General features: G+C 43.0%; 1 protein-coding gene across 1 annotated transcript in view; it reads left to right on the top strand.

Moving 5' to 3' along the window:
- Nucleotides 1-17,136, top strand: part of LOC121293851 (SAP30 binding protein) — a 75,136-nt gene that overhangs the window by 2,091 nt on the left and 55,909 nt on the right. Inside the window, exons 2-3 of the mRNA XM_041217255.1 lie at nucleotides 3,217-3,320; nucleotides 4,613-4,660. Of these exons, the coding sequence (XP_041073189.1) occupies nucleotides 3,217-3,320; nucleotides 4,613-4,660 (152 nt within the window). The remainder of the gene's footprint in view (nucleotides 1-3,216; nucleotides 3,321-4,612; nucleotides 4,661-17,136) is intronic.

The raw sequence follows: 17,136 nt of genomic DNA, 5'->3' as shown, positions 1-17,136 counted from the left end.
TTCTCATATATGCTGGTGCAGGCAAAAGAAAAAACTTTTTTTATTAGCTCATGTAATGTGAACGTCGCTGACTAGGCCAGCATTTACTGCCTCTTCTAATTGCCCATGAGAAGGCTGCAGGCCATCTGGTGCTGGTGATGGCAGAGAGTGTGTTTCAACAACAGTGAAGGAACAGCACAATATAGTTCCAAGTCAAGATGGTGTATTGCTTGAAAGAGAACTTGCAGTTGCTGGTGCTCGCATGCATCTGCTGCCCTTGAACTTCTAGGTGGTAGATGTCATGGGTTTGGAAGGTGCTGTTGAAGGAGCCTTTGTGAGTTGCTGCTGTGCATCCTGTAGAAGGTACACACTGCTGCCATCATGTGCACCTAAGGTCAACGGAATGAATGTTTAAGGTGCTGGATGAATTGCTAATCAAATCCCACCAAGGCAGATGGTGAAATTTGAATTCAATAAAAATCTGAAATTAAAACTCTGATGATGACCATGAAACCATTGCCGATTGTCATAAAAACCCATCTGGTTCACTAATGTCTTTTAGAGAAATAAATCTGCTGGCCTACATGTGACTCCAGACCCACCAGCAATGCGGTTGACTCTTAAAAGCCCTCTGAGCAAGGGCAGTTAGCGATGCTCACATCCCATAAACGAATAAGAATAAGTAAATAAATACAAGACTAAACATAGGAACAGGAGCAGGCCATTCAGCCCGTCGAGCCTGCTCTGGCATTCAGTTAGATTATGGCTGATCATCTACCTCAACACCACTTTCCCGTGCTATCTCCATATCCCCCCACCCCGGGCTGCCATGGTGCTGTGCACTTGGCTCTCTTTACACTCCCCAGAGGAACCATTACTCTCACATTATTCAGAACTGAATTGAGTTTGAGACGCCCTCATGGAATCCTTGCCTGCCTGGTCCTCCTTGTCCCTCTGGTGTTCACCCATTGCCCCTCTTTCTGCATGTTTTTAAGCTGTAGGATGACCACCTCCAGAAAAATGCTGTTCACGAAACTCTCAGCCTCACAGATTCCCCATAGTGGCACCAGCTGCCTCTCGTGTCTGAAACCCAGTGCTCAAGTTGCTCTGGCTACTGACCGAGGCCATAGGAAGTTTCAAGGATTTCCACATGGCACAGGATGTGCATTTCACGGGGCTGAGGTTCCCTGCCTTGCCTTTACTTTCCAGACTGTTAACCAGAAACACTTAACAGCTACTTACCAATCGGCTGTTTCCTATTTGTGATGTTACTATAGCTGTTTTGCAGATGTTGACTATTTCACTGGAGGCCCTCACCCTTGCTCTAACTCATTGGCCACTACAGTAAGTTTTCACCCAGGCTTGCCACAGATGTTGAGTCTTTGGGCTGGCTCTCCCTCCTCTGTTTTAACTCCACAGTTGCAGCAGTTGGTTTCCACCGAATATCCACCACAGCCATTGATGCCTTTGGGCCTATTTGTAATGTACAAAAATGTCTCTCCACTTATCTAATTAATGCCTCTAAACTTCGGTCCTAAGGTCTAGCTGGCTCCCATTCCTTATTTTGTAGAGGATCAGAATAGCACCTCTTACCTCACTGGGCTGAAATCTCTGAGTTAAGTATTCAGTTGAGTTGGACTCTGTACTACTAATTCGTGCTTTGAAGCAAAAGCCTCCTGTATTTATTCTAGCAAAAATTCTAAAGACCTGAATTAGCCCCTGCTGACCAGGTAACCAGTTCAAATTACTCACCTAACTGCAACTGCCGTTAGTAGGCAGCTTGTTTTCCACTAACAATGTGAAAGGAGTTACAAGCTGATGTTAAAGCTAAGTTAAATGCTAAATGCAATTCTTGACTAGATTTTAGAAAGAGATTAACCTTTAAAATTCTCTCTAAATTTCCTAAATTAAGTATGCTGTCGAAACAGTACTGTAAAACTGGACTTCATGCTACTTACTTCCTGACCCAGGTCTTGCTGTTTCAGTATCTGAGTAGTCACGAATGATACATTCATCAGTGATGTCCTGAGGTTGAGATGATTGGCCTCCAACAATCACTACCATCTTCCTTAGTACTAGGTTTGGCATCCACCATTGGAGTTTTCATCCAATCCCCATTGGTTTCAATTTTGATAGGGCTGATTGATGGACTTGGTCAAATGCTTGATGTCAAAGGCAGTCACTCTGACCTCATCTTCACTCTCATTTTCACCTTGAATTCAGCTCTTTTGTCCATGCTTGGACCAAGGCTGTAATGAGATCTGGAGCTGAGTGGCCCTGGCGAAACCCAAACTGAGCATCAATGAGCAGGTTATTGCAACGTAAGTGCCGCTTGATATCACTGACACTGACTCCTTCTATTGCTTTGCTGATGATTGAAAGTAGATTGATGAGACAGTAACTGCCTGATTGGATTTGTCCTGCTTTTTGTGGACAAGACATACCTGGACAATTTTCAACATTGTTAGGTAGATACCAGTATTGTACCTTTACTGCAACAGCTTGGCTAGAGATCCAGTGCTGGAAACTCTCAGTACATTTGGCCGTAACTGAGGAGATAAACAGAGTTAAAATTTCAAGTTTCTGACCTATCATCAGAACTGGTGATTTCAGATCTGTTCCTGTATAATACTGGAGTAACAACTGGTGGGTACAGGTCAGTCACTGTATAACTCTTTTTATTCATTCATGGGATTTGCATGTTGCTGGCTTGGCCAGCATTTATTGCCCATCCATAATTGCCCTTGAGAAGGTGGTGGCGAGCTGCCTTCTTGAAGCGCTGCAGTCCATGTAGTGTAGGTACACCCACAATGGAGGGAGATCCAGGATTTTGATCCAGTGACAGTGAAGGAACGGTGATATATTTCCAAGTCAGGGTGATGACTTGCTTAGAGGGGAACTTCTGGGTGGTGGTGATCCCATCTATCTGCTGCCCTTGTCCTTCTAAATGGTAGTGGTTGTGGGTATGGAAGATGCTGTCTAAGGAGGTTTGGTTAGCTCTTGTAATGTGCTGCCGTGTAACAGTATTTGTGATTATAGGTTTGCCATTGTATAACACTCAGGTTCAGCACTGGCGAGTATTGGTTTGCCACTGTATAACACTGGGGCACAGTTCTGGTGGGCACAGGCCTGTCACTATAACACTGGGGTACGGTACTGGTGGGTATAGGTTTGCCACTCTATCACATAGGGGTACAGTACTGATGGGTACTGTTTTACTTTGTTCCTGTGTTTCAGGCACGAAAGGAGGGCTGGTGTCTGCTGGATATGGCGATGATGATATCAGCAGAATGGAGGAGGCAGATGAGCTTGAGGAAGAGGACGAGAGCAGCAGTCCACTGGTGAGTGACAAGTGAGAGAGAATCTCCCCAAAAATATATCCCTTTTGTTTCCCTCTGATCCCAGGATCAGGACTAAGAGTGCTTTGAAATTGCTGAATGTCCTTGTTCAATACAACCAGTTAACTGTATTGAGAAAGGGAGAGCCAGCTGTTTTGGGTTTATCTGAGACTGGCTGAGAAAGCTGTTTCTCCTCTGGTATCAGATGTCAGAGCCCACAGAACTGGACTGGGAAAGAAGTTTCTGGGAGGCAGTGAGACAGGAATCTGGGAATGGAAATATTTATCTTTGTGGATTGAGGACATTACTAGCACACCTTGCATGATTCTGCTTTACTTTAAAGTTGCATTAAAGGCATGTGCTTGAAATTCATTAACATTGTAAGGGGGAATACTATCAAAAGGAGAACTGAGTAGTGCCTGCAGAGCTTAAACCAGATTCACAGACTGCTTTGCTCTCAGATTAGCAAGTGTGAACTTGGTTACAGTCACTCATTGCCCCTTTAGTTCAGGAATATTGCTCAATTCTTTGATATACGTGGACAACTAGGGGGAGTCAGACATAGAAAGGCTAGGAGGTGGAAGGGATGGAGTGTTAATCTGCTAAGAATATTCTGTTCCGTTTTATGGAAAGTCTCGTGAGTCAAGACACTGGCCCCTGTGACACTGAACCGAATGGACCCTGGCATCCCAGATTCAATCTCAGTCAACTGTCCTCTGATGCTGCAACTGGTAGAATGCTCTAGTTTAGGGGCAGAGAGTCAGAGTATTCTTACTGCCTTGGTTCTGCTCTCAATCATTGTCCAGCAAGCCCTTTTGAAATATGGGCATTGAGTGAGGGCAGGGTCAAGTTTGTCTGTGATGCTCTTATGGTTGCGTAACCTGCCATTTGGACTTGTGTGAAAAATGACCAGTTGGGTGAGGTACTGGAGAGCAACTTGTGCTCATGGAACCCATATCCCAACATAAAGTCACTTCTTTCAGAGGGGAATCTTCTACTTTTGGCTGTGGTGAATGTGATTTGTAGAACCAGGGCTACTGTCTTTTCCAAGTATTTCCGTGGGTTTAGTGAATCTACCATTGCTGTGAATCATGGTTGATATGTGTTCCAGAAAGCTTTTTGTATCTGGCATGCAGGGTATACCTTGAGTCCATTAGGCGGCTGTCTGTCTGAAATTGGATTTTGTCTCATCTGTGTCTCTGGCAAGAGCTTGTCACTCTGCTTTGCGTTTCAGTCTGATAGCTGCCCTGCAGCCTGGAGTGATCCCTTTAACCTTGTAAATTCTTGTCTTATAGGAAGGTGAAGATTCAGAAACAGAGCTGCTGGAGGCAGATGGTTTAAAGGTACAGTTGTAATTTCACACATGAACAATGCATTAGCCTGGAGCAGAGGTAGCGAGGGCCCACTAACTAGCCTGAATGTGGAGACTTATGGCTGCAGTGCACTGTGGCTGGGGCAGGGCCAGTCCTGTCTCCTGTCTCCTGTCCAGCTTCCCATTCATTTTCCAATGGGAATGATGTCAGGCAGTGATGTTTGTATAAGTTGTGTATTAGCGGAACTTCTGAGCGATAACCTGATGTAAATGTGGGACCTCGTGGTGTATCGTGCAAACCATAATGGACAGGGTAACAACAAGGTTCTGTTTGGCATGTCCCACAGAATTGCAATGCCTATGCTGCTGAATCTATCCAGCAAAAGTAGTTATGTTGGGTACTGTTTGGATCTGGTGTGTTGCATATAGCAATCTCATCCAATAGGTTTTTATGCCGTGGATTTCTAGGCTGCTTGTAATTTTGCAGTCTAGAGGAGTCCATGTTGCACATCCACATGGTGAATGGGAGGATGCATTCCCTCTTCCGCTATTTGAAGTGGAACCTTCAATTCCTCCACAATTCTGCTTGTACTTCAGTCTCACACTTCTGATCTTTAGAACCCCCTTCAAATGGGGACCCCAGCAAATAGTGGCACAGTGCTGAGAGCCCCAACAAATATGGTGCATAGCTCAACATTTATTTTGGCACATAAATTGTTTGTTGAATTGTTTGCTACCATCCCAGTAAACACACAGCCATCTTGCTGCAGTGAATATGCATTATGGTCAAGCGCACTTAAGACAGTAACAGACAGCTGTATGTCCTTGAATTTCAATGAGTGCTGGAAAGTTCACTGAGCAGCAAAATTCCAAAATATTTGACACCCTGGAGATCTTTATATACGAAATAGGAGCAGAAGTAGGCCATTCGGCCCCTCGAGCCTGCTCCATCATTCAATAAGATCATGGCTGACTAGTTTGTGTTTCGATTTCCATAGTCCCATCTACCCCCAATAGCGTTTGATTCCCTTGTCTAACAAGAATCTATCTACCCCGCCTTAAAAATATTCAGTGACCCCGCCTCCATCACCTTCTGAGGCAGAGATTTCCAAAGTCGCACAAGCCTCTGAGAGAAAAAAATTCTCCTCACCTCTGTCCTATAAGGGCAGCCCATAATTTTAAAACAGTGCCCCCTAGTTCTGGACTCACCCACAAGAGGAAACATCCATTCCATGTCCACTTTGACAAGACCATTCAGGATCTTATATACTTCAATCAAGTCACCCCTCACTCTTCTAAACTCCAGTGGAAACAAGTCCAGTCTGTCCAACCTATCCTCATAAGACAACCCGCTCATTCCAGGTATTAATCGAATAAACCTCCTCTGATACAAAAACAGAATTACCTGGAAAAACTCAGCAGGTCTGGCAGCATCGGCGGAGAAGAAAAGAGTTGACGTTTCGAGTCCTCACGACCCTTCAACTGAACTGTCCAGTTCTGTTGAAGGGTCGTGAGGACTCGAAACGTCAACTTTTTTCTTCTCCGCCGATGCTGCCAGACCTGCTGAGTTTTTCCAGGTAATTCTGTTTTTGTTCTGGTTTTCCAGCATCCGCAGTTTTTTGTTTTTAAGCCTCCTCTGAACCGCCTCCAACACATTTACACCCTTCCTTAAATAAGGAGACCAAAACTGCACACAATATTCAAGATGCAGTCTCACCAATGCCAGAGCATACTGAAGCATAACATCCTTACTTTTGCCTTCAATTCTTCTCGTAATAAAGGATAGCATTCTGAAGTAATAGGTTTGAATGAAGACTTTGCAAGAAAAGCAAAGCTGTGACTCATTAAGGTCCATAAACTAATCCCCTTGTACCAGCAGTTATTGGTTATGGATTTGTATTTGGCCACATGTTCACTTGCTCATTAATCTGAGGCTGTTAGAGATCTAAGGCTAATCCATAGGGCCAGTCATAGCAAACACCCTCATTGAAAGAAGAAACCATTTCAAGGGTTAGTATTACATTGGAGATATGCTGAGAAGAAGCATCTTTATTGATTTTGGCCTGGAAATTAGTAAAGATTGTAGCTACTGTAAATGCAGCTTGTTCTAAGACCTGTTAATTTAACTGTTGAATGTTTCATTAGACAGACCTATAATTTACAGGCTGAGCCATTTGGTGAACTTAAGAATTAAACTAGGGTGAACAAACGCTAAGAATGTGCTGTGACCAAACGTTTTAGGATTATGGTGCTTGGGGAACGCTTTGTAAGGATGAGTGCAAGGTGCCTACAGAGTTGCTAGTTCCGAAAAGAATGAAAGGATTTGGATCAATCTTATGAAAAGAAAACTGCAAGTTTTTCCTGGTTCAAACTCTTAAACATAAATGAAAATGTCATCAATTAAATGAGAGTGAAATCTATGTTTTAATTTTCTTGATATTGAACAGAACCAAAGTGATTGGCTGGTTTGTGACGGCATGGGCTGGCCAGTGTGGACTTGTAGAGTCAGAGTCATTAAAGCATGAAGGATGCCATTCCTATCGAATCTATGCCAGCTCTCTGTCGAGCAATCCAGTGAGTCCCATTGCTCCACTCTATCCCCATAGCACTGCATGTTTGTTTCCCTCAGGTGCCCATCCAATTTTCTTTTGAAATCGTTCACCATCTCTGCTTCCACCACCATCCTGGGCAAGGAGTTCTAGGACATTGCTACTCACTATGTAAAAATGGTCTTTCTCACATCCTCCTTGATTTTTTGGTTTGTCTCGGTGTGGGTTGGTCAGCTTGTGTTAATGTGCACTGCTTTATATTGACATAACATTTGCTTTTGCTCAGCATCTGGTGATAGTTAACCCTACCCAGTCTCATTCCAGTGTTTTGGATGAGTACAATCATTGACCAAACTCTTTTTGTGTTTCATGTGAATACATAATTGAAATCATTTCAGTTTTCAATGTCTGGACTTTCAGATGACTTTAAAACAACCTTTCAAACTATTTACAGCCACTAAAAATTTATTTTTAAACTTTTGCTCCCATTTCGAAGTTGGCAGTGTTACTAGCTGAAAAGGTGCTAGAATCAAATTCAGTTAAATCCTTCAAAATGCAATTGGATAAGTGCAAGGAAGAGAAAATTTTGCAGGGAGTTGAGAGGAGAGTGGTTTAGGATGAACTGGATTTCTCTTTGAAAGAGCCAGACCTTTGGTGTCAGCCAATGAGTTGGGACTTGAGAGTCTCTAAACCACAACAGGATTAATTCTCCAGCAAAATGCAATTAATAAATGATAGTTATATAATACATTGCATATGCATACAATCAATACCAGTTTCTTAGAACAATGCAGTGATTGATGGGAGAATTGCACAATCATCTTCAATATGGCCAGTATTTCTTGTGCCATTATATGCAGCCTATTTTAATTTGGTTTGCTCATGGTGTAATCATTCAACTCAGTTTGAGAACAAGTGAAATTTTCAACTTGAAGTAAAATAAGGTATTCCAAAAGAATTAAACTGATTTTCACTTGAGTTTCAGTTACATTTTATCTCATGGCACCTGGGCTGGATATTGATTTGAGAATTGTGCCTCTCACTGTGGGTCATATCCAGCCACTGATAAATTGTGCTAGCTGTGAATATCGGCACCATACAATTCCAGAGAATTTGTGGACTTCTCTGTCCTAGGAACATAGCAACAAGATTCAGCCATTCAGCTCCTCCAATCTGTTCCTCTGTTCAATTAGACCATGGTTGATCTGTATCTTAACTCCATTTACCTACCTTGGTTCTGCAACCATACTATCCTTTCCCAACAAAAATCTGTCAGCCTCAGTATCAAAATTGCAACTGACCCCCAGCTTCAAAAGTTTTTTGGGGAGAGTATTCCAAATTTTCACTTTCCTCTGTGTGAAGAAATGACATTGCTCCTGAATGGCTTATGTCTAATTTTAAGCCACCTAGCTCTTTCTGAACTCTTCCACGAGAGGAAATAGTTTCTCTCTCTATCTACCCTATCAAATCCTTTAATCATTTTAACACTTCAGTTAGATCACGTATGATCTTTTATACTCTAGGGAATACTGGCTTAATCTATGGAACAAGTCCTCATAATTTAACCCTTTTAGTCTCTATTGTTCTGGTGAATCTGTGCTCCCCCCATCTGCAAAATCAATTTATTCTCCCTGAACTGCAGAACTGAGTGCAGTTCACCAAATGGGATCTGACTGGAGCTCTGTGGAAGCATCATCCTACCATCTCCTTTGTATTCCAACCCTCTTGAGGTTAAAGGCCAAAATTCCATTAGCCTTTGTAATTATTTTTTGCACCTGTCCAACAACCCCTTGTGATTTTTTTGTTCTACTTGTACCTCTAAATCTCTCTGCTCCTTTGCAGTTTCTGGCTTCTCACCATTTAGAAAATACTGTGATCTATCTTTCTTGGATCCAAAGCGGATGACCTTGCACTTTCCCCATTGAACTCCATCTATTTGTCCAGACCTGTTGACAATTTTTAAAGTAGAGATCTGACCACAGAGGAAAGGATGGCATTGATCGATACTTTATTAATCAGGGTGACATTAGGGTCCCACTCAGTGTCACAGTCCGAGAGCCAGGGCTCATCTCTGTAATTCTCAATGGACTCAGCTCATGGATGTAGCCAAGTGACATTCAGCATTACCTCTCAAGAACCTAAGAAATCTAGTGCATTAGGTTTTCTTGTACTCTTGTTCATATTTTGCTGTCAGGCTCTGGAGCCACCAGATATCTCATTGCAATTTACTGTGATGAAAGTGAGTAGACATCAGTAGCTGTTCAACCCTCCTCTACAGAGGAGTGAGCTTTTAGTCTAGGCTTGGTAGGCCTTGGCTGGTAACTCAGTAACCTGCGGGGCATCAACTGAAGCCCCTCCATACTTGGCATTGTAGGGTCTAATCTTTGACCACCCTCTCCTTTCTCAAAAGCTCCTCTTCATTAACAATTCAGATGAGATGATCTGAGGTGTTAATGAAATGACTCTGATTTCTTCTCAAAGCAAAGGATCTGCCCTCTATTGTGTTAACTAACTCATACTGCCAACATTTTGGGTTTTGTCCAGCATTATTGTCTGAATCTGATGTCCTAGGCCCTGACCATTGATTTCTCAAAGCCAGATTTTGCTCTGTCAGTCACATACATCACACATGAACTGAAGCAAATTGCTCAACAATGTCAACTGTTTTATGACCTTTAGAAATATATTTTTCTGAAACAATCTTGTTAAAATCATGGTAGAGACCAGTAAAAAAATTTTAAAAAAAACCCGAATTCCCAGTTACTTACTAATAGAACGAAGCCACAAGATGCCATGAGTTAAAAACAGAAGACTTTTTATTATACAAGAGTCAATCAAAGCAAACACTAAATACTATCTCAGCTAACCACCAATACCCTACAACCCAGAATCACCATAAGTTAAACATGAATTAATAGGCAAATTGTGGGTGGTTATAAACCATAATTTACACATTCAATGGCAAATAAAACTAAGAGAGATCTTGCAAATTTGCTCAGCAGTGCACACAGTATATAGGTCATCAAAGTCAGTCACAAATTCTTCAAAACTCTCTCTTTCTTAGAAAGAATTTCAGCTCCTCATTTTAGGATATACCTTGATGCTCAACTGACAGCAACACACAAATTACCCGAGCTCCAGGGACACGGTCTTCACCAAAAATGGCACATGCCTGCAAAACCTCTTTAGTTCTGCTTACCACGGTCTGGATAGCGTAGATCCGCCAATGTTATCTTGAACAAAAACAGCTTCAGCAACTATACCTCTGCTTATTCTCAGCTTCTGGATCTAGCCTGTCTTCTTCAGCCTGCCTGTACTACAACACTGGACTCATTTTGTACCATTACTGAGCTTGGGTGACTGTGCATCCCTTTAGCCTCAACCAGTTTCATCCTCCCCAGGAGTTTTGGTTTTCAATCTCAGTTCCAGTTTTTGTTTCATTAGAAACTGGGTCAGTTTCCTTGCTCTGTTTCCCTTGCTCTGTTTTCTTTTTTGGTTTCCCACTTCAGCTTCTGTTCTCAGTTTCCATTTTCAGTTAGGGCCTGCCTCAAAAAATACAAACTTTGAAATTACAGATTAATTCACAACCTCTATGCCAAGAATGAGTTCTTGGACAAGTAGTCAAACACTTGTGCATTAAAAATGAAATGTTACATATGTAGATACAAATATTAAATGTATACAAAGACAAGGAAGTTATGCTAAACCTCTATAAAACACTAGTTAGGCTTCAACTGCAGTATTGTGCCCAATTCTGAACACCATGCATTCAGTAGAACATGAAGACTTTGGGGAGGGTACAGAAGAGATTTACAAGAAATGACAGACTTCAGTTATGTGGAAGGACCCACGAAGCTGGGATTGGTCATCTTAGAGCAGAGAAAGCTAAGGACAGATTTCATTGATTTTCAAAATCATGATGGTTTTTGATAGACAAGCTATCCTGTTGCAGAAAAGTTGATAACCAGGAGGACACAGATTTAAGATTTGAGGCTGGTGAAGAGAAAGGTTTACACAGTGATTTATTATCTGAAATGCTCTGCTTGAAAGGGTGATGGAAACAGATTCAATAATAACTTTCAAAACGGGATTGGACAAATACTTGAAGAGAAAAAGATTTGCTGGGCTATTGGAAAAGCTGGAAGGAAGTGAAACTAATTGGTTTGATCTTCCAAAGAGTCAGCACAGGTATGATGGGATGAAGGGCCTTTTTCTTTACCTTATAAATTTATGTTGCATTGAACTCTGTCTGCTCCTGTTCTTCCCTCTTGCTTAATCCATGCTTTCAAAATCATTTGCACTATCCATGTTTTATGCCATCCAGCTCAGCACCACTTACACACTTGAATACCCTCCTCTCTATCCTCAGATCCGAGCCATTGCATATGGATTGAAGATCTCAATCTATGCGGGATTTTACCCACCACCACCTGCCCACCAGTCTGTAGCTGGTCTGAATTTCTTTTCATGCATTTCTCAGTAACAGGGAGGCAGGTAAACCTGATGATCCATTTCGTTCAAAAATAACTCCATTCAGGGGGAAGTTGCTGCAACTGCAGGAGAAACACTACCCAAGGCTGAGGAAATCATTGCTATTGGAGGTCAAAAAAGTTATGAGTGCATTATTATTTTTTTATCTGATTTTTTAAATTATTTCATGGGTTCTGGGCGTTGCTGGCAAGGTCATCCCTCATTGTCCTTGAATTGACTGTCATGCTAGGCCATTTCAGAGGGCAGTTAAGAGTCAACCACGTTACTATGAATCTGGAGTTACATGTAGACGAGACCAGTTAAGGATGGCAGATGTCCTTCGCTAAAGGACATTAGTGAAGCAGGTGGGTTTTTTCGACGAATAATAATTTTAAGTTCACCATTATAAGACTAGCATTATATATTCCAAATTTATTAATTGAATTTAAATTCCACCAGCTGGAATTCCACCATGGGAATTTGAACCCGTGTCCCCCAGATCATTAGCCTGGGCCACTGGATTATTAGTTAAGTGACATTACAATTCTGCCATCATCTTCCCCCATCTCACTCATCTAAATGAGTGAGTAACTAAGTAAATAGTACAAGGCTGCATGAAATTAGGGACAGTTGGTTGCCAACCTGCTAGTATTGTTCACAAGAGTCTCCAGGAATTAGTAACTAATTTCCTTGGCACTGCTGTGAGCAACTTGGGAGCAAAACCTGATGCCATATTTGACCCTGAGATGAGCTCCCATATCCTCGCCACCACAAAGACTGCCTGTTCCACCTTTGTAACATCATCTGATTCCTCTCATCCCCCCCTCCCCCCACCTCAGCTCACCTGTTGAAACCCTCATCCATGTTTTCTTACCTATAGACTTGGCAATTTCAAAGCACAGCTGTCTGGCCTGCCATCTTTCACCCTCCGTAAACTTTTTGTGTTCTTTTGTGCCCATGTATTGATTCACACCAGTCACACCTGTGCTCGTATTAGCCTCCAATTAAGCAATACTTCAAATTTAAAATTCTCATCCTTATTTTCAAATTCTTCCATGGCCTCGCCATTCCATATCTCTGCTCTTCTCCAGCCTCACAACATGTGCACTCATCTAATTCTGATCTCTTTAGCACCCTGATTTTAATTGTTCCATCATTGGCAGCTGTGTCTTAAGTTGCCTGAGCCTAAGCTCTGGAATTCCCTCCCTAAACGTCTTTGCCTCGCTTTCTTCCTTTAAGAAACTCCAAAAAGCTCCTTTTCTGTCCAGATAGCTCCTTATGTGGATCAGTGTCAAATAATGTTAGATAATTCACTGAAAAAAAACAAACGGGTGTCACAGGAGAGCAGACAGGTGATTGGCTGGTGAGCATTTCAGTTTTTAGCTTTGTTTGCTATTTAAATTAGCAGCTTTATTATTATTATTAAATTAACTAAAGGATGGGGGAAATTAAATAAATAATAAAGGTAAAACAATAAAAGAGCAAGAGTGGAGTGGCTGTATAAAGTGCGGGAGTTTACCTGGGAGGGAGCAGAGCGGCTGTATAAAGAGCGGGAGTTTACCTGTGAGGGAGCGGAGCGGCTGTATGAAGTGCAGGAGTTTACCTGTGAGGGAGCGGAGCGGCTGTATAGAGTGCGGGAGTTTACCTGTGAGGGAGCGGAGCGGCTGTATAAAGTGCGGGAGTTTACCTGTGGGAATGGAGCGGCTGTATAACGAGCGGAACGGAGTCTACCTGTGAGGGAGCCAGTTCTCACCCAGACACTCGGCACGCTGGAATTCAAAAGGAGTGATGTCAGGACAAGGTAGAGAGTTGATTGGTAGGTAGTGGGTACGTTGTTTTTTTTTCCACTTCAGAGCGACATTACAGCAGGTAAGAGTCTCAGCATTTTTTTTTAAGAGAAGCTAAATAGTTTTCTACTTGGTTTAAATTTAAGGAAATAGCCTTTTAATTAAAAACAAATAAAAAGTATGGCAAGGGAGCTCAGTCTTGTGTGTTGTGTGGCCTGCAGCATATGGGAATTCTTAGACAGTCCTTGCAGCCTGGATGACTACATGTGCAGGAAGTGCCACTGGCTTGACCAGCTTGAGCATCAGGTTTCGGAGCTTGAGCGTTAGCTGGAGTCACAGCGGTGCATCCATGAGATTGAGGGTTACGTGGATAGCACGTTTTTAGATGTCACTCTGCAGCTTAAGGAAGTGCAGTCAGAGAGGGAATGTGTGACCCCCAGTCAGAAGGGAGGCAGGCAGGTAGTCAGGAAAGCCCCAGAGTGCATCTGAATCAAGAACCGCATTTCTGTGTTGGAAAACAATGAGGGTGAAGATTCCTCTGGAGAGTGCAGCCAGGGCCAAGTTCATGGCACTGTGGGTGGCTCAGTTGCATAAGGGGGGAGGAGTAAGGGTGCAAGAGCAATAGTGGTAGGAGACTCAATAGTGAGGGGTGCAGACAGGTGCTTTTGTGGCTGTAGATGTGACTCCAGGATAGCATGTTGCCTCCCTGGTGCCAGGGTCAAGGATATCACAGAACGGCTGCAGGGCATTCTGAAGTGGGAGGATGAATAGTCAGAGGTCATGATTCACATTGGTACCAACAAAATTGGTAGAAAGAGGGTTATGGCCTGCAACAAGAATTTGGGAGCTAGATAGCAGATTAAAAAGCAGGACCTCAAAGGTTGGAATCTCTGGATTACTCCCTGTGCCATGTGCTAGTGAGTATAGGAATAGGAGGATAGAGAGGATGGATTTGTGGCTGAAGAGATGGTGCAGGAGGGAGGGCTTTAGTTTCCTGGATCACTGGGTCTGTTTCTGGTGAAGGTGAACAAGTCGGGCGGGTTGCACCTGAACCAGAACGGGACCAACATCCTTCTGGGCAGGTTTGCTAGTGCTGTTGGGGGGGTGAGGTTTAAACTAATTTGGCAGGGGGGTGGGATGCAGAGTGGAGGTACAGTAGCAGGTGATGCACAGCCAAGTATAGAAGAGAAACTAAGTCAGTCTGGAAGGCAGAGCAAATATAGACCTGTTAAGGCACAAGGGAAGAATGCAAGGCTGGATTGCATCTATTTTAATGCAAGAAGTCTTACAAGTGAGGCAGATGAACTGAGGGTGTTGATTAACACTTGGGAATATGATATTGTTGCTATCACAGAGACATGGTTGAGGGAAGGGCAGGACTAGCATTCAATATTCCAGGGTATAGAATCTTCAGGCGTGACAGGAGGGATGTAAGAGAGGAGGTGGCATTGCACTATTGATCAAAAAGTCAATTACTGCAGCAAGGAGTGATTGTGTCTTAGAAGGTTCGTCAAATGAGACCATATGCATAGAATTAAAAACGAAAAGGAGGCAATCACTTTGCTGGGAGTGTACTATAAGCCTCTAAACTGTCAGGGGGAGATAGAGGAGCAGATATGTAGGCAAATCTCAGAGAAGTGTAAAAATAATAGGGTAATAAAAGTAGAGGATTTCAACTTCCTCAGTATTAACTGGGATAGTCTTAGTGTGAAAAGCTTAGAGGGGGCAGAATTCTTAAAGTGCATCCGTTTGAGCCAGCACATAGTAAGTCCTACAAGAGAAGGGGCGGTACTGGACCTAAACTTAGGGAATGAAACCGGGAAGTGGCAGCAGTGTCAGTAGGGGAGCATTTCAGTGATAATGACCATAACTCAGTAAGGTTTAAGATAGTTATGGAAAAGGACAAAGATGGAGTGGAAATAAAGGTCCTGAATTGGGGGAAGGCCGATTTCAATATGACAGGATCTGGCCAAAGTGGACTGGGAGCAGCTACTTGTAGGAAAGCTTACATCAGACCAGTGGGAGTCATTCAAAAGGAAAAAGTGAGAATTCAGGGCCAACATGTTCTCGTAAAGGTGTAAGGTAGGACCAATAAGTCCAGGGAACCCTGGATGTCAAGGGATATAGAGGATTGGATAAGGGGAAAAAAAGAAGGCTTATGGCAGATACAAAGGGCTGAAAACAGCAGAAGCCCTAGAGGAGAATAGAAAGTGTAGGAGGGTACTTACAAATGTAACTAGGAGAGCGAAGAGGGGGCTTGAAAAAACTCTGCTGGGCAAGATAAAGGAAAATCCCAAGACATTTTATAAATATATTAAGGGCAAGAGGATAACCAAGGAGACAGAGTGGGGCCTATTAGGGACCAAAGTGGCAATCTGTGCGTGGAGCCGGAGGACGCAGGTGAGGTTTTAAATGATTATTTTTCATCTGTGTTCACCATGAAGAAGGATAATGTAGTTGTAGAAATCAGGGAGGGGGACTGTGATATACTTGAACAAATTAGCATTGAAAGGGAGGAGGTTTTAGCGGGCGTAAAACTGGATAAATACCAGGCCCGGATGTGATGTATCCCAGGCTGCTATGTGAGGCAAGGGAGGAGATTGCAAGGGTGACACTAATTTTCAGTTCCTCTCTGGCCACTGGAGAGGTGCCAGAGGACTGGAGGACAGCAAATGTGGTACCATTATTCAAGAAGGGTAGTCAGGATAAACCAGGTAATTGTAAGCCAGTGAGTCTAACATCAGTGGTAGGGAAACTATTGGAAAACATTCTGAGGGACAGGATTAATCTCCATTTGGAGAGGCAGGGATTAATCAGGGATAGTCAGCATGGCTTTGTCGGGGGAGACCATGTCTAACAAATTTGATTGAATTTTTTGAGGAGGTGACTAGTTTTGATGAGGGTAGTGCAGTTGATGTAGTCTACATGGACTCCAGTAAGGCTTTTGACAAGGTCCCACATGGGAGAATGGTCAAGAAGGTAAGAGCCCATGGGATCCAGGGCAATTTGGATCCAAAATTGGCTTAGTGGCAGGAGGCCGAGGGTGATGGTCGAAGTTTATTGGAAACCTGTGTTGAGTGGTGTACTACAGGGATCGGTGCTGGGACTCTTGCTCTTTGTAAAGTACATTAATGATTTAGACGCGAATATAGGAGGTATGATCAGTAAGTTCACAGATGACACGAAAATTTGTGGTGTCGTAAACAGTGAGGAAGAAAGCCTAAGATTACAGGATGATATAGATGGGCTGGTAAGATGGGCAGAGCAGTGGCAAATGGAATTTATTCCTTAGAAGTGTGAGGCGATGCATTTTGGGAGGACTAACATGGCAAGGGAATACACAATGAATGGTGGTACCCTAGGAAGTACAGAGGATCAGAGGGAGCGTGGTGTACATGTCCATAGATCCCTGAAGGCAGCAGCACAGGTAGACAAGGTGGTTAAGAAGGCATGTGGGATACTTGCCTTTATTAGCTGAGGTATAGAATATAAAAGCAGAGAGGTTATGTTGGAGCTGTAAAAAACACTAGTTAGGCCACAGCTGGAGTATTGTATGCAGTTCTGGTCGCCACACTCTAGGAAGGATGTGATTGCACTGGAGAGGATACAGAGGAGACTCACCAGGTTGTTGCCTGGGCTGGAGCGTTTCAGCTATGAAGAGATACTGGATAGGCTAAGGTTGTTTTCCTTAGAGCAGAGAA

The sequence above is a fragment of the Carcharodon carcharias genome, chromosome 22 (assembly GCF_017639515.1).
Source record: "Carcharodon carcharias isolate sCarCar2 chromosome 22, sCarCar2.pri, whole genome shotgun sequence".
Lineage (NCBI taxonomy): Eukaryota > Metazoa > Chordata > Chondrichthyes > Lamniformes > Lamnidae > Carcharodon > Carcharodon carcharias.
This window is presented reverse-complemented; position numbering and strand designations above follow the sequence as displayed.